Genomic DNA, 18,172 nt, shown 5'->3' with positions numbered 1-18,172 from the left:
TAGCCTATATTTAAATCCAGCACTTTTGCAGAACAGACAATAACTCAGAGTTACTATCCTGAACTACTTCTCAGATTATCTGCAAAATATCCAGGTTCAAGTGCCATTTTATCTGTGTTGATAAACAATCCGCAACTGTACTACAAGATCAAGGCCATCTCTACTTACTTGCTTCCATGAAAAGTGACATTTCCACAAACAAAAGCAAGGCTTACCTGTTGTATCAAGGCCTCTGAGCTGTCCATGAACGCGATGGATGTTCAATTTAGCAGCAATTTCTTTTCCTTTTTCTGCTCCAGCATTGGATCTCAGTGAGCCAGAAGACTGGGGCTGCATTTTGCTGGTTTGGATGTAACGATCAAACGTGACAGAATTTCTCCCCATTTCTGCATTGTTTGAAGTCTCCTCAACTATACCTCTAGAATATAAGGGAGAAAAAAAAATCATTAAGCAAATCTCAGATACACATTTTTCACTTGATTATTTTTGATTGAAATTTTAAGTGACACTGGCACAGCCATGTTAAAAAAAGTTCTTCGCTAGGTAAGAAAATACTGAAAAATTGAACTCTCTCCTGCATGGCATTTAAGCAACCAAGAGTTAAAACTAACGTTTCAAAATTATTTCAGAAGGGTTCCTCCACTTCCTAAAGAAACAGCAGTTCTAATTAGATATTCAATGTTAATTTACAAAACTAAAAGACACATTTTGTTGCTTGTCTCAGGCATGGCAGATTTTTCAAATGCTCTTCTGAACTGAAGAAAAATGACATCTCTAAGTCTTTTGACTAACCCATCAAAAAGAGCCACAAAGAAGTATATGTATTATTCTTACCTATTCATACGAACTTGTGTAGCAATTCTATCAAAACACAAAGCTACTAATGAAACATGAGTCACAGTTTTGCCAGAAGAAATCCCTGGGGATTCATCAACAGATGCTTGTAGTAAACACAGGTTCACCTATATGCAAAATTACCCAAAGAGTAAAGAAATTGAGAAAACTGTGTTACATGAAGTATACATCATTAAGTTCTGATAAAATCTTGTCTTAGGCTTCTCAGTGAAATGAAAAAGTATAAGGTAAAACCATCATATCTAGACATAATTTTCAGATCTGGCAGTCACAGTTATCCCCATAGCGTTTGTTATTTATGTTACACGCTAGCTGTAATAAAATTGAGCAGCTCCAAATCAGTCTATCCTGTCCAAAATATTAGTTATCTACCACTAATATACAGCTTTACTTAATCTTTTGGGGTACTTAAAGTAACGTAAAGTAAGTCTTAATTTCTGAGACATGTATCTACTAATAAGTTAAACAAAGAGCTGTTACCTTTGGTACAGTAACATTGGCCTGAAGACCTTTAATTGTCACATTATCTTGCTTAAGTGAGAGATTGGTCTGTGCTGGTCCCTGGTTTGTTGTTCCCGTCGTGGTCGTGTCTATTTTTGTTCCTCTAATATCCTGCTTCGAAGATAACTTGGAGAGAGGGGAAAAAATGATTTATTCTCACTGAAATTCAGAGCTGCTAAGCTGAAAGCGTAACAGGACAGCTTATTAGCGTTGAAACAGCAGGAGATTCTGGCTTCATTTAATGCACAATACAAGGACTTCTAGAAGGCGGCCAAGCAGCACTTACAGGTACAGTAGGTCTAAATCCCTAAGGGCAGCAATGTCACTGCAAATAAACTGGTTAACAACCAAATTTCAGCTGAAGGTTCAAGTTCTCCTCAGATCAGTTACACAGAACAACTTGCTAAGTTGTCTGTTACAGTATTAAGTCTCAAATTATAATATTTAGATATGGTCATTAACTTGGACAGATATAACTCTTAATTCTGTACAAGTACCACACAATTTTTTCGCAAGCTACATTAGTTTTCAAAGGTATCACCTGAACTGCAGGTTCTAGTTCTTCTGGCTCAGAGAGACTAACTACTGTAAAATAATAAATTATGTGTTGTTGATTGGAATATAATACAGAAGAATATCAATTATAGTCATTTCGAAGAACAGAATGTGTCATCTCATGCAAATTACTCTAGCTACTGACTAGACTGTCCAAAAAAGAAAACCTTCACTTGAGGCCTGTAAAGGAGATTTCTGGTCACTGAAAGACAGCATAAAACAGTTGACTTTAAAAACACACGTACATTAAGCACAAGATAAAAATAAATACGTTCTCCAAATGAATACAACATTATCTTAAACCACTGAATTCAGTTAAAACTTTTTCTAAGTAAAACATAAAACACTATTTTCACAAATCTTTGTGCATTTTTCTTGCTCCCTTTTCTTACGTTTTCCGAGAAGCTTGTTTTGCTGTTCTGTACAGCATCTCTAAGAACTTTGCAGTGCAGATCATCCACGATCGCTGCTGGGTGTCGGGAGCTCGCACAGTGCACCATCGCTTCTATATACCTGTGAGAGGAAACAAGTCCACAACAGACCATTTAAACTTCCCGTTTCACGCGACACACCACCAATAACGTTCAATAAACACCCCAGAGGGAAAAAAGAAGCTAGGCACTAACAGCCATAAAGGCCACTTGCCTTTTACCTAAACCTTTGCTGAACAAACCAGCTTTGATTTTACAAAATGTTTAGTTTAGCATACTCAATGTTGCAGTAGAAAATGTAAAATTAATTACCTATCCAGTGCCTCTGCTACAAGAGGAGTCAGAACTACGTCTACAGTTCCTTTTACTTCTACTATTGCCGTTGTCCGCGTCTGGAAGACAGGATGATCCAGCGTCCATTCTTCTGTTATTGTTTCATCATCTGTATTTTCTGCAGACTTCTTGTCCAGAGGAGTATAAGGTGTACTAAATGAGTCAAACACATATGAAGAATTTAGGTTTCTAAAAGAAGTACATGAGTGTCCTGGTATCCTTTTAATTCTTAATTCTTCCGCCGCATAGCTTAGCAAGTACACCAATATAACCTAAGGGCAAGCCCCTTCTCCAGAATCAAGTTCAACTTTTGAAAATACAAGGACATTTGCCATAAGCACTCCCCAAATCATAAAGAAGTTACAATTTAAAATCTTGAAAACGTGAATTAAATCATCTATTTCTTTCATGGTGTACTTTCTTTTTGATCAACTCAAACACTGTATTATAAGACACTCTTGTTCTTAAACACCTCTGTACTGAAATACCACTGCTATGAACCAAATTTTGGAAGGGCTAGCAAGAACCAAACTATTTAACAACAGTATCAGGAAAATCCCACTCTTCAAAAATATGCTAATAACGTTACTCAATATTCAACTTACTTAGATGTTGATCCCGTAAGCTGCATGCCTCTGTCCAGTAAGGAATTGGCTGTGAGCCCCTGTTTAACAATCTAAGATAAAAGTGCAAAGAAATTTATTATATTCCCCCTATAAATGAAAAAAATACCCAAGGAAGCTTCAAATAAAGATTCTCCTTAGAGTTTGGTTTCTTAAAGGAATCCCTCATATGCAGATTATCCAACACAGTATACAAAAAGCCTTAGATTTATTTTTAATGACTTGAGAGACTAAATTACCAAGTTTTTATATAAATAGTAACTAATTGTTAAAAAAAAGGAAAGACTTCAAATAGAAATCTACAAAAGGCTTGCACGAACACAAAGCTTTTGTTGCCAAGAGTTAACAAATGAAATTCCATAACATAGACCTGTGTCTTGTATAAAGTACCTGTTAAGTATTTCCTTTCAGCTCCTTCAACAGGTATGCTTATACCAATTAGATCACACATTTACAGAAATCATTTGCTAAGACACACAGACCATGTTCTCAAGTAAAAAACCCAAGGTATTCTGTAACTAAAAGCAAACAAGTTGCACATTTCTTATGGCTTTACTTCCAAAACAGGAGTACCGATTAATTTTAACTGGCTTTGAATTGTTATTTCTTTCTCCACTCCTTCCTCCATCTTTCATACCTTAAAAGTTGGGACACAAAGCTGCTCAAAAGACGATGAGCTTTCTTCACTCGTTGGCGTGTCAAGGTCTAAAGGGCGATGTAAGGAGGATTTTGAAGTTCTTTTGTTGGTCGGATGCTTTACTGACCAGTTGATCACCTGGAACTGTGTGAGGTAATTTTGGTAACATGCCATTACAGGCTGCTGAGAAGTTATTTGCTCACATTCCACAGTCTTCTCAGATTCCATGACATATATATTGTCAATATGCTCATCTTCTCCCCCCAGAGCTGAAACAAATGAAGCCTGTGAAGGATGAGTCTTAATTGGCAGCGTTTTAATATCTTGACTAATTTCTCCATGGATTGTGCTTGTTAAGGGCCCTTCCACGCTGTGATAAATAGACCCTCTACTATATTCAATTTTCTGAGCTTGCTTTTTCCTCTTCTTCCTCCCTGGATAGGTTCCTGGACCTTCATCACTACTTATTGGCTCAAACTCTTCTGCTGCAGAAAAATAAGCTTCGCTATCAGCCATCGACATACTGGAATCCATGGAGCGATACTGGTGAAACGAGTTAGAATCTGCGGACGGGGTATATGGAAAAGAACCAAAGCTCCTCCTCTGCTTTGGGGAGTCCAAGACATTCTCATCACTGCGAGACACGTCGCTGCTGAACTGCACACCAACGGGAACGGGCTGCTTGTCTCCGTAGAAGGCTGCTGTGAGGCTCTTGGTGCTCCCGAGCCGGGTGGAGCAGACGGACGCTTGTCGTTTCAGCGGAGACCTCAGGGGAGACTGACCAACAGGCCTTTCCTGATTGCCAGGGGATGCGGGGCTGCCCTCTGCACCCTCCGCTGCAACACTGGAAAACAAAAATTCAAAGTTCTTTTGCTTACTTTACTATTAATGCTACTCTTTTTTCCATTAGAGGAGCTGTCAGATGCTTCAATGATTCCATAAATGCCTATTAGCATAGCAATTTTTTTCATAATACTGGCTACACACTGAATTCTGCCACTGGTTAGTCCACTTGTCTACATATCAACAATGTAAAAACTGAACATGAATGGCAAATGATGCCAGCCTGCTGGATTTTCTACCCAGATCAGGTAATCATCCTCTATTACAGATTCAAACTTACATTCACACTAGGACATGTGTTTCAGCAGTACCATGAGAAAACTACTGACACTTCATGAACTGCTAAAATCAAGGGGTTTGTTCTGTCATAACATGTTCAAGAGTCAAATAATTTTTCTGCCTGGACAGAGAGTACTAACCTTCCATGACCATCTTCTCTTCTCGCACCAGGCAAGAACTCCTTCTGCCCTAAGTGATCCTCAGCAGCTGACGATGGGCTGTCCTTCTCCCCCGCGAGCAAGGGGAGCGCAGCGCTGGAACTGCTCGTTTCCTCCGAAGATGAGGAGGAGCTGTGGGAGCGCAACGGCACTTGTAGGCTCAGATGTTGTGCTTTTCTTTCTACTTCTATACCCATGGATCTGCAATCCCAATCTTTTCGTTTTACGCCGTTACCTTTGCCTGGAATCAGAAACAGAGAAGAAAAACTGAACACCTGATAGCAGAACTGCAATGGTATCTACACTGCTCATCAAAACAAAAAACCGTATCAAATAAAAGCCCTAATTTTAAAATACATACACCTACTAGCTTGTTATGGTACAAAAATTAATTAAAACATAGCAGCAAAACATCAGATTGTCTTGGTAAACTGCTTTCTATAGAAGTGGAACAGATGCAAGCCAAAAAGGTTTTTCACTCCGAAGGGAGTTGCATGTTAGCACAAAAACCCAGCGTACAAAAGCTTGCTTAGTACTTCCAAGACCTGCCCGCTCCTAGAAGTACCCATGTCACTACAAGACCTCTTGCTCAAGAGCACAACAATCTCTACTCATTAGCTAGAAACGGAAGGACTATAAACACTTATGTGCAGTTAAGATATTACACGTTTGCGCAAAATAGAGTAAAAATACAGTACAACGCATTCTCACCATCCAAGATTTTAGGAATCTCCTTAGTAATTATCCACTCCCCTGGCTGCAGTAAAGACTGCCCATAAAACATGTCAGATTCTGCACTGGTACTGGAGAACGCTGAGCTGCTCGAAGGTGTCAGTTCCTCAAGTTTGAAAAAATCTAGTCCTGTTAATGTACCACCAAAGAATCGACAACCACCAAGGCAGCCACACTTGTTCTTGCTTCTCTTATTCCTCAAATTATCATCAGGCCACAAAAACCACAATCTATACAAAACAAAACAAAAACATGACTACATCAGCCTTTGTACATTTAAATTTCAGTGAAAAGTAGATTAAAAGACACCCCTCATAAACACAGGCTCCCGTTTCCCCTGTCATGAAAGAATTAACTAAGATTGCCATCTGAAACACAGTTGTCAGACACAAAATGAAGGATTAGCTTCAGAAAAGAGCAGATAAATCCCAAACGTACACGCAGTGCTCAGCCAACCATGCTCAGGCACAGATTACGTCCATCTGTCACAATCCATGTCAACAGCAGCGACCCCTTCTCTCCACACAGAAGTGAGCACCACAAACATGCTCCCCACTCGCACGTGTGGCTTATGCCAGACCCAACTGCCCTTCGGGGAGACACACAAATCACTTATACCAGGCACGTTCTTCTCAGCTGCTCAGGACTCCAGCCTGAGAACCAAGAACAGATTCCTCTCCCTCACTTGCATTTGAGGGGATAAGGGAAGGCCCAGGGAAAAATAACTTTTGCCAGAAATCCAAGCACACTCAATTCAAGAAGCCCATAGCTAGGTATTTGACATACTTGAAAGAAATCACAAGAAATCGTAAACTACGTAAAACAAAAATAAATAAAAAAACAACTCAAGAGTAAAAAAGAGTTCCATCTTCAGATGAATGTACTCACTTAGAACTCCCCAAAAATCATTCAAATGCATCTCCCTCAGTCATATCTCTTACCTCTTAGTGCGGTTATCATGTGTTTCTAAGAAATGTCTCTGCACTTCATGTTTTGAAGGATGATCTGCAGCTAAAGCGATGTCAGCGGTGACGAGCCCCAAGTTGACAGAGCCAGCTTCTAGCCAGTACGCCCTCCTTAATATGGGCTGAAGACCAGTCCTGCAATTGTTCACCTGCTCAACATATTGCCTCAGCTGTAGGTCTTGAATCGCAGCACTTACACCTTCTCCGACGGACTGGTTGTGGAGGTTGCAGTTCGCAATACGGATAGCACCCATCTGAAAGCACAAACTCCCCTTAGTCATGGGCGAAAAAAAGAGTAGCCTTAAACCAGTTAACGCACCACCTACTACATTGCAGGAATACCTCAGCAAACTATTCCTCCAAAAAAAGAAAACCAATTTTATGTGCAAGCACACACACACAAAAGATGACAAGCTTAGAAAGTAGTTTCAGCCAGTTTTTAAAAAAAAAACGAAAATAAAATGTCCACTTAAGAGTCTCCTTTTGTAAAGGAAACAAAAAACGAAGCTTGCCTTTGGACAGATGCTATAATCAATCTTTAAAAAAAAATAAAGCACGATCAAGCTCTTGACTGTCATCTAAAACCCAAGACATCTTAAACTTTCTAAACCAGATAAACTGATATGATCTACATGATTTGACATTCTTAGAATAAAACATGTGTTATATACTTTGAATACAAAGCTGCATTAACTCGACCATTAATTAATACCACAGTGAGACAACCATGTTAAACACTGCAAAACTCAAGAAATTCCAGATCCAGAAGTTTAACTGTGAGCCACAGGAATTATGTTATAGTGGCCTTTACAAGAGTGCACTCTATTTTATTGGCATAACTCTAGTAGCTTTGTTGAATCGAAGAGGTGGCCACCCCTCTTCCATGAAAAGCACAGTGCCAGCAGGAGCCGACTCGCTCCGAAGATGAACCAAAAATTCTTGGCTTACTCCCACGCAGCTGTGGAAATAGGTCTGCCCACACAAGCATCCATCCCCCCTGACACCGGGGTGTGACACTAAAAGAAAAGATGACACAGTCCTGCCACACGTGCTTGGTTTTCACACTTGAAATCATCTGAAGACATTGGATCGAGCTTCCTGCACAGCTCGAGTCCTCTCCAAAAAATTCATCAGAAAGCACCTGAAATTTCAGATGGATTTTCCAAACTTCTCACAGGGAAAAGGAGGAAAGCTGAAAAATAACCTGGCCATGAAAGAACTACCCAGAGGGTCAATATTAAATTATTACTTCTCATCTCTGTCACAGACTACAAAGGAGCACTGCGAACCTGTTGGGTTTTTTTAATTCAAATGAAACACATTTGGGATATAATTATCTAGAGTGGTTCAGGTTATTAAGCTGCCTTTGAAAATATGGCCATGCATATTTATGCCTGCAAACACAGTTAATATTTGTGATGGTGCTTTTTAATATTGGACTCAAAAAAATTGGAGACTCGAACATTTTTTTTAAAAAGGTAGCAAGGCCATTCAAATTACAGGATACTATATCATTAAAAAAATGCCTAAAGTAATTACCACTTTCCCTCAGTTAGATTCTTGCTCATAATGTGATGCTGTCCCCGAAACATTACATGTTCAGTCCATCTTTTAAAACTGAATTTATTAATGGACAGGACAACTACTAGTCATTTATGCCAGCATACAGTAGCAACAGAAAAGTAGAGAAATGCAAACTCAACTGTCTTATATTTTGCCACATTGAGTAAATTATTCCAATTCTCTGTTCTATGCTAGGATAATAGAGAGAATATGAGCTGTTCTCTGCACATCCTTTTCTGAACAGAGGATGCACCACGCAGTATTCCAGATTCAGCCAGGCAGCAGCACTAGCACTTGTCTCATCTCTACCAAAGACATATCTTAATTAAAACAACTGTATCACGTAAGACAATCATGAGTTACCATGTACTGGCTTGTATGTAACCCGTATTAATCATTTACAGTTGCCGAGCCACTAACAGCACGAATTCTTATGAGCTCTCAGGTACAGACACCATGACTCAATGTCCAGTGTTTGCTTAATTTTTTTACATCAGTTCTGCAGCTACCAATCTTATGTTGGCAGACATCCACTCCTCCTTACCATTTTTCAAGTTCATTAATGGAATTACTAAGCCAAAGCCAAACCGAGCTACTCCTGGCCCAGTCCAGGCCAACTTTTTATCACTTAAGTTTCAGAAATGCTGCTTAGTCCGTTGCATGGAAGCAAGCAATAAATGCAAGTAGCTATCCTATCAAATAGTACCAAGAAGTAGTACAAAGTAGTATTGCAATTCCTGTTAGGAGCAATAATTTTTACCTTTATATTGGTGGCACAGCCGTGTTCCACAACATACAGATCAGCTCCATCCATGGCCAAGCGTGTCATAGTGTACTTTAAGTCATCAGATGTTGGGCATGGCCCAGGGACACAGCTCATCTGACGAAAAAAGAGGAAAAAAAACAACAAGAAAGGATAAGTTTTAAACTTGGAATCAGAGTTTAAGTTTAATTTGTGATTAGACATTTATTTGTGTTCTGTGTAACAGAAGCCTAAAACCAGAGCAATAAAAAGTTATTTATTCCATACTATCAGCATGAGGATAAGACAGGGTGTTTCTGTGCTGAAGTTCATTTTCAGTAGCGCATGTTTAATGCTTCTCTCCAGCAACGTCAGGGGACCCAGTTTGCTCTCCCAGCTTCCACCAGCAAAAGACAAATTCAGTTCCCTAATAGAGAGCATCACAAAAACTAGAACAAAATAAGGAGGATGTCAAGAGATGAAATCCAGGATTTGTATTTAATACGTGGCAAGCCTCCTTAGGTCTTCAAGCCATCGTGCACATGGGAACCAAAAGACAAGCACCAAAAGCAGAATCCACAATGACACTACGGTTAACTACGAGTCCCATGTTGCGGAAAAAAAAAAATATAAAAAAATAGGTGCATGGAAATTACAATCTAAGGTGTGAGCTTAAGTCTCCCACTGTTTCATCAACAGAGGAAAATTTCCAGTCCTTGGAAATGTAGCAAAAACATGAGTGGAAATAGAACTTTTGTCTCTTAACTGTCACAGCAGAGGTAAAAAAGTAGGCAAAACTTCTCCAGATACCGTTTCTCAAAACAATTCATAAAAAACAAAACCACGCTGCATATCCACAGGAAAATTCAAAGAGAATTGCTTATCATTCTAAAACATACTTACTTAACTGCAAGCCTGGTTTTCTAACCTGTTTCAAATAATCCGTGCAAATACAGTGAGCAATGACAATGGTTCAAAAGTTACCTTAGAGTCACAAAACCGACGATCAATTCCATGCTGGCATATTATTACAGATTTGGGCCTTTCCAGTTCAAACTCCCGGCACACCACATGAAATACAAAGGTCTGCCCCCATTCCAGCAGACATGCAAGCTGTAAGAAAGTATAGTAAGTGCACAAAATGAACTTGTAGTAATTCACTATAGCGCTCCAAGAATATCAGCAAGGTTGGGAGGGAGCAGGAGTTCAAACAAGACACTGCTGTAACATTCCGGTTAGATCACCTTGCTTACACGTGGACTATATCCTGTTACCCCAGACTGACTATTTCTGTGTGCACGCATGTCTTTAGTTTCTCACACCAAACACTCTGACATGAAACAATATTTAAACTATTTCTTAATGTAAGGACACAGCTTTTGCTACTACAATCAGCTGAGAACTTCATTGCAAAGGCTGATGTCCCCTCATTTTATATCATAATAATCCTCGAGATACCTTATTACCATTAATAATTTAAACATCGGACTTATTTGCACAGAAGTAATGAAATTACATTTAGAAAGCACAGGAGGAAACTGGCTAACATAACACGCTGAATCTTGCTAGACTTAGCAATTAGTGTACCATTTAATCTCTTATATAGTTAGCTCATTCATAAAGGAAACGATTCATGGCTGACTCTACTATGAGAAGGAAATCCATGTTCTTTGGCTAGCCAAATCAGTATTAAAGTACACAAACATACATAGACATAGTGCACATGTGTTTATCATGTATGTAGTAACTACAGTTTCACTGCTTAGTTGTTGGCATCCCTTCCAATTCTCACATAACGCTGCCCACCCTCTCACATCTAGATTTTTAAGATGAGTATCAGATTCAGGTCAGTCGATATGTCCTAGCCACTTACAGAAATTGTTAGATTTTCAGAAATACAAAAAGGTTATTTAAGGCACAGATGCATCCAAACTCAGCTGAGATGATGTGCTTTGCAAAATCCATAATACTCCCATTTTACAAGAGGGAAGAAGCTTAATACTTCAAAGCAAGTAATTTCTAGATAGTACCTGTGGTGCTGTAACTTTGGCCGTAAGACTTCCAGCCTGGACGTCGATCAGCCATGCATATTCTAAAGTATCACTTCCAAGAGGGAGACCTTCCGCCGAGAACATGGCGTGAGCGCGCAACTGCAGACCTGACAAGCTGATGTGACCCTCTCGAAGTACTTCATCCACTGCAGGTCGCTGTTAAGGGCAAGTAAGTTGAAGCTATTAGCTGCAAAGAATACATCAATAGGAAGCACAGGCATTGCACAAAACTTACCTATGACTGTATCTACAGTATTCTTTATAAAATAAAAGATTTAAAAAACAAACAGTGCCACACAAACCCAAACAAATCCTAGCACATATGCAGTATCGCCCAATGGTTCTACGACCAGTCAGAATATTAAACTGTTTCCTAGAGAACCTTCACCAGAAAGATTTTAAACAAAATTGAGCAAATACCATCTCTTCTCCTGCACATTTCAATTGCAAATGGGATAGAAATAATTATTCTTTTAAAAAATAGGCATCAGATATTTCTTTAATACCTCTTACAATTCATAAGCCTTCATAAACTTCATAGACGTACAGGAGGAAAGTTCCTAACAAAGAAGAATTTAAGATCATCACACAGCTTCCACAGTACACACACACACAAAAGCCAGCTTATTACCTGATAGTTGTCATTTAGAAACAAATTCACTGGTGACAGAACAAGTTGAAGCATTGTTTCTCTAAATCCTTTCTTCATCTCAAAACACAGCCTTTCCAAGAAAGCTGTAGGGCACTCAGGGCCATCTGGACTGCAGTGCTATAATAAAAATTAAACATGTATGTTTAAGGAAGTGAAAATACATGACACAGTTGAAAAAATAGAAGAAGCAAACCTGTGAGCAGGCAGGACGCTATTTTTCCAAGTGGACACTCAACAAAAAGCCTGTGCAACTTCGACAACTTGTCAACAACTACATAAACAGCAACTCAAACCCAGCCAGGGGAACTAAATTTTTTAATCTGGATTCTTATTTGAATCCCTGGGGATGCCTCAGAATGCAGCTGCACAGAACAGAATGCACCCTTTCAAGAGAGTTTTGCTCATTCACAGAAGTCATAATGGTCAAAAATACCACACAAATGGAGTTCATGGAATAAAAATCACATAAAATCATCCAGTTCTGCCTCCTAGATAAGCAAAATAAATCATGTCTTAAAATTGGTTTAGATAGTTACAATTATAGTAGAGAATGTACACACACTTTGACAAGCACCACCCTAACATTGCAGGGAATTATATTTAGCTCCAGATTATTAAAACAGAATGAAAAAAAGTTACACGAAGCAAGATATTTTAAGATTCTGAAGTACTTACCACTGGTAATCGGCCATGCACTTTGTACAAGTTAACAAGCACAGTGATATCCCAAGGGCGTAAAGTAAGAGGGTGAACTGGCTTGACTGAACTTTCATTTTCTTTTTTGTCACTTTCCACACCAACAGCTGTCCATCCAGAGCTTGAAGATGTTGACAGTGACAAAACAGGGCTTGAAATAACTTCCTCAAAATCAGTGTACATGTCATCTTCTCCAAAGTAATTTTCCTAGGAAAAAAAAAATTGTTTATGACCGCATGGAAAACAAATTTGAAACACAGACGCAATGCAAAATGAAAACCAATCCAACATTTTCCCCTATGTAAGCCCTCCCTAAAATAAGGAGTATAGCTACAAGCTACAGCTGAAGAAAACAATATTCTATTTTATAAACAGTGGATACTGTAAGCAAGCACATCTAGGCCATGTCCTTTGGAAGGAAAAAAGAGGAAAAAAAGCAGCATTTTCGGTAGTTCTCCAAGTACCAGTGTTCTAGATGCATTCAGTATGAGTAACTACTCTGCAGTACTACTACGGACTATTTAAACAGCTTTTGTATTTTTAAAAAGATAAACTGCAGATTAAGATCACAAAACAGATACTGCGGGAAGTCAGTCATCTCACCTTCTGAAACTTGTTATCAGCTGATGGACTAATATTCTAGAAGCACGTTTATTTTTCCTCTGGGGTCAAAAACCCACCTTGTTTCTACATCAGTCCCTTCCAACTATCCAAGAACAAAGTAACTTTGCCAGACTCTACTTTGAAACAGAAAATCCATGACTAATAAAGATATTTAATAAACTAAATTCATCTGGGTTATTTAAGTGCATGAAAGCAGGTTTCTGATAATTTGTCACCTGCTTCTCCCTTACAAAAAAAAACAGAAAAAAAGGCCTAGACTCTGAAGAAGAATTTTGAAGAATAATGCAAGTTATATTTTCTTGTAAATTCAGTGTATGGGAAGTGTTGGGTACCAAGCTTTCTAAGCAACAAAATCCTTTCTGACCAGAGGTTACAAATCGAAGAGAAACCTTGCACCCTCATTAGTTCTGAGGAAGTAATTCAATCCCTCAGCCTCTCACACTGAGAGAAATGTTCCACTGGTGATTTGCAAGATGCAAATGAGTACTAGACTAGAGATGAAACTGAAAGAGATTAGATTTTAATGGTGTTTCTTGCTCCCTTAATTCCCTTCTCTGTGCCTCCTGTGCTTTCTGAAACCTCTTTGTTCTTCTGTGAGCACAAGTCAGCAGCGCAAGCAAGTGAAGAGCAAGCGTACAAGAAAACTCAAGCAAGCATCTGCAAGTTACCATGTCCTTGAAATAGGTCTGCAGAAAAGGCAGGCTCATTATTGGCTTGAAAATACCGACCCCTGCGGATATGCAATTTTACCAGCTTGTACTGAGTCTTCAAAGTATTTTTAGTGTTAATACATGTGAATTAAAGATTGCTCTCAGACTAAACCTCCCAAGTTAAGCAAAGCTAATCTGCTTCGCTTTTTCGCCAAAAGATCAAGGTGGATGTTAGGATACAGACGCTAAAATATTTTTTGTAAGGCAGACCCAGCAGAAGGGGCTAACAACTACAGTAACTTACTCCTGGTACCTTCTGCTGGGGATGTAAGGGCCTGGAAATCCTTCATTTCCAGCAAGTACTCCCTTCAGTAAGAAACACAATGTGCTACACCAAAAAAACTACCTGCCAAGAATAAAAAGCTTAAAGCTGCACGAACAATGTGTGTCCAGGTATCTCCCCCGCATGTTTTAAAAAAGGACCAACGAAAACAGCAATTCAACCACAAATCGGAAGAACAAGCATAAACCCGCCCTCCTAGAAATCTGTTGAGATGCTGCCAGCACAGCTGGACAGAAAGATTTAAACACAGACGCAGAAGTACTAAAAAGCACAATAAAGGTGCATTTTCAAAAAACAAGTCATTCAACTCAATTTCCTCTTGAGATAAAGATAAAAGCTAGATTAAATCTGAGAAATCATCACCTCAAAAAAATTAAGTTGCCACAGGATGAAGGGCTCTAGCGCAGCACTGTTCACACAGACCTCCAGAGGCACAGAGCACTGAAGCGCTGCTTTGCTTGCAAAGACAGAACAGCCTCATGAATTGATGGGCTCCAAAAGAGGAACTTAGCAAACAATTTCAACATGAGTGCATTTCCTCTGCATCTCATGAAGTCATCAAGACCCAATACACCTAATTTTAATCCCACTTTAGCAGCAACTGAAGCGCTGCTTTGCTTGCAAAGACAGAACAGCCTCATGAATTGATGGGCTCCAAAAGAGGAACTTAGCAAACAATTTCAACATGAGTGCATTTCCTCTGCATCTCATGAAGTCATCAAGACCCAATACTGGCCTAATTTTAATCCCACTTCAGCAGCAACATGAAAAACTAATGTTTTTTCAATTAAATTGATTCTTATGCCCTTCCAGGATTCTAACTCCTGAAATTCCATAAAACCTAATTAAAACCGAATACAATTAGGACATTCTACAGTACTTGCAATGCATTAATATCATGAGTTCTGACATATCTCTGCATAAAATGGGTTGTTAAGATGAGCTCTAGTCATAATTATGGATATTTTAGTTTTCTATTTTTTTTTACTATTGCAAAAGTTGAAGAAGAAGTTGTCAGCACGTGAAGTCCAGGGCATATACTGTTTCTTGAAAGGAATAAATGTCTAGAAAGTGTCTCATGGAATTCATTCCAGCTATGTCTTAACACCAAATGAAGTAATTCCCAACTAGTATCTACAAGATTTCATTCAAATTCTCAGATTCTGCACAATTCTAATTATTGAACAAACTATTTTGCTTTCTTACATGCAGCCATCCATACATTTTATGAGTTGTGCTCCTTTGCCTACCTTAATGGACAGGAAGGCTTTGAGCAGGGGTCCATACAGGGTTATCTGGGAATCTGGGGAGAGCTCCAGTTCCACGTGGAGCTTATCTGGGGGCAGCTCCGAGGGGTCCAGGGGAAGGCGGGCTGAAGCTGTGGGGGATGAAATCACGCTGTCGGCCGTTTTCTGCGATGGCCTTAGCACAGATAACATTGTTTCTTCCATTTCTGACACTTAGGAGCAAAATAAAAAAGAAATATTTTTGTTACAACTTAAGCTTTTGAGAGACAAAATTATGCAGATACAAGAGTGTGTTAAGCACAAAAATATTTGCACATTTCCAATTTGGATTGCCTAATTATGTCAATATATTTATGCTACAGAACTAGTTTTGCATATCTAGTAACTCTGGGAAGAAAGGAAAGTACATAATGCTTTAGTCCATGTTAATTATGCAAGAGAAACACAATCTTTCAAGTTCTGAAACAACCCCTCCCCAAAAATAACCCTACAATTTATTTATCTTGCTTTTCAAGTTAAACAATGACAAGCTTGTGTTTCAGTGTAGCAGATTTCACACAACCACTCAGCTATTGCAGAATATACAAAATGGACTAAACATTAAAACTGCAAAAATCACTTTAAAAAAACCTCTGGCTTTCTAGGCCAGAATTTCCTCTCAGATAGCTCAACTACTCCAGTCACAAAACAGTTTGGAAATTCAAATCTTATTTTTCTATTCCTTCTTTTTATTTAAAGCTAGGGAGAAGAAAGCACTTGGTCTTCTTTACGTAAGGAAAGGCAACAGGGAAGGAAGTAGAAGTTCTGCAGGGCTGTAAAGCAATTGTTGGGAATTCAAGAACTCTGTGGGAAAACCACACACAATTCCTGCTCCAGACAGAGTAAAGTTTCAGGTACCAGTTGACCTGGAAGAGAGAACTACAGACAATACACACCTGCAGCAAGCAAACTTACAAGGCTTTAATTTTAACCACTAATGTCTAAAATGCTTGCTCAGAGCTTGCATTACATTAGAGGTTATAAATTAGCAAAACGCTGCAGCGACATGAGCACGGTTTTTGCAGGTGCACCTCTCATAGCACAATATATTTGTTTCTTAGAGCCTTTAAGAGTTCTATCGATAGACTCAAAGTAAAACACAGATATTGCTTCTGCAACAAACACTATCAGCAGTCACAGATGAGCGGCGAGCTGGACTGTGCTGGATTATTCACTGAGGGAAGCTGCAGAAGCAATTACCTGCATAGGTACCAACTTGCAAATGCAGGTTCGATTGCTACAATTACTAGTAAATGTTTTGAAATGTGAAGTACGGAAATCTGACACAAGCTGACAGAGTCTCACAAGAGCACTTAATGAACATCTGCAAGACAAATCCTACTTTTTCTGCTTCACCCTCTAAAATCTGAGCTGCTTTTGCATTTGAATTGTTGGAGCTCAAAAGCTATGCAGCATGTCTTGTAACACCTGCTGATTGAGGCCCATTCAAATCAGCCCTCATTATTCTTCTGATAAGCTCTCCTTCACTGGTTCTGCTTCCACCACCTCAACCTGAAAGACTTTTATTTTACATAACCCCATAACTTCATGTCTACCTCCTTCTGCATATCAAGTATCTTACTTTTTATCTCTGCATTTAAGTATTTCACCTTTTTTTCCTGCAATCACATACTTAACAGAATAGATCTTACTTAGAAATAGTCTTCAGACATTTGAAATCTCCAAATTGTTCTTTAGAAATTAGGGTTACAGCGACCCATCTAACATTGGTATCTGATAGCCGTGGTTCACTTCAGCAGCTCTAGCTACAATGAAGTCTCACATTCATATCCAACACAAAGACCATGTTGTTATATCTCACATACAGTGTATTTAAACATTTAAATAACAACATCCAGAGAAACAGGCTTAGAAAAGCTAAGTACTTCCTACTTAATAAACCAAGTGATATTTTATATTATGCAACACCTCATTTAAGAGATCCACTCAGTTAAGGGTGAAAAGAAATGAACTACAGACAGTATCCTCTTTTCACACAGGAACCGGACCACTTGCTGAAGGTCTGCGTCAGGAGATGTTGCCAGTTGTTAAATCAAACCTGGCACATTCTCAAGATGAGTATCCTGCCACGTGACAAAATCAAACTCAGCTGAAAATGCATTACTGCAAATTTAAACAGTTTGACCCAAGTCACAGCAATTCTCAGAATGAAACAAGTTAATGAGTGGAAAAGTAGTGACACTTACAGGATTGTTTTAACTGCTCATCTGCCTTTTGAGGATAAATTGGGTGCCATGAGTAGTCAATGGTAAACACAACGCTTGGGACTGTCCAGCATTCAACCCATCCAGCCCTTTGAAAAAGACGTATCATAGTTTTATTTGAAACATGATACTTTCATTAAGTATCTGTCATTATCGCAAACAATTTAAGTATATATGAAGAGCTAATACAAAGACACAAGTATTGATCACAATAAAACTCACTCTTCTTGAGTAATGTTCCTCCATTTGGGTTTGCCTGTTTTTGGACCACTTTGACATTCAGCAGAAATACAAGATTCAGGACTTATTTTACTAGGCTGACAGTCTTTCACCAACATAAAGAGGGAGTATTTACTAGGATGACAATCTGGTAGATACAAATGAAGATCAACATCTTCTCCCTAAAAATCAGACACAAGTAACAGAAA

General features: G+C 38.9%; 1 protein-coding gene across 1 annotated transcript in view; it reads right to left on the bottom strand.

Annotated features, from left to right (window-relative positions):
* The window catches only part of KIAA1109 (KIAA1109 ortholog), a 100,401-nt gene that overhangs the window by 57,011 nt on the left and 25,218 nt on the right, over nucleotides 1–18,172 (bottom strand). The window contains exons 16-33 of the mRNA XM_009869187.1: nucleotides 17,967–18,145; nucleotides 17,727–17,833; nucleotides 15,484–15,692; nucleotides 12,596–12,823; nucleotides 11,900–12,037; nucleotides 11,248–11,424; nucleotides 10,202–10,330; nucleotides 9,236–9,355; nucleotides 6,889–7,166; nucleotides 5,927–6,177; nucleotides 5,198–5,456; nucleotides 3,936–4,779; nucleotides 3,281–3,351; nucleotides 2,655–2,828; nucleotides 2,304–2,424; nucleotides 1,336–1,482; nucleotides 835–962; nucleotides 216–418 (exon numbers count right to left, since the gene is read on the bottom strand). Of these exons, the coding sequence (XP_009867489.1) occupies nucleotides 216–418; nucleotides 835–962; nucleotides 1,336–1,482; nucleotides 2,304–2,424; nucleotides 2,655–2,828; nucleotides 3,281–3,351; nucleotides 3,936–4,779; nucleotides 5,198–5,456; nucleotides 5,927–6,177; nucleotides 6,889–7,166; nucleotides 9,236–9,355; nucleotides 10,202–10,330; nucleotides 11,248–11,424; nucleotides 11,900–12,037; nucleotides 12,596–12,823; nucleotides 15,484–15,692; nucleotides 17,727–17,833; nucleotides 17,967–18,145 (3,763 nt within the window). The remainder of the gene's footprint in view (nucleotides 1–215; nucleotides 419–834; nucleotides 963–1,335; nucleotides 1,483–2,303; nucleotides 2,425–2,654; nucleotides 2,829–3,280; nucleotides 3,352–3,935; nucleotides 4,780–5,197; nucleotides 5,457–5,926; nucleotides 6,178–6,888; nucleotides 7,167–9,235; nucleotides 9,356–10,201; nucleotides 10,331–11,247; nucleotides 11,425–11,899; nucleotides 12,038–12,595; nucleotides 12,824–15,483; nucleotides 15,693–17,726; nucleotides 17,834–17,966; nucleotides 18,146–18,172) is intronic.

Source organism: Apaloderma vittatum, unplaced genomic scaffold, assembly GCF_000703405.1.
Source record: "Apaloderma vittatum isolate BGI_N311 unplaced genomic scaffold, ASM70340v1 scaffold11035, whole genome shotgun sequence".
Classification (NCBI taxonomy): Eukaryota; Metazoa; Chordata; class Aves; order Trogoniformes; family Trogonidae; genus Apaloderma; species Apaloderma vittatum.
Note: the sequence above shows the minus strand (reverse complement) of the source record. Positions and strands in the feature narration are given on the sequence as shown.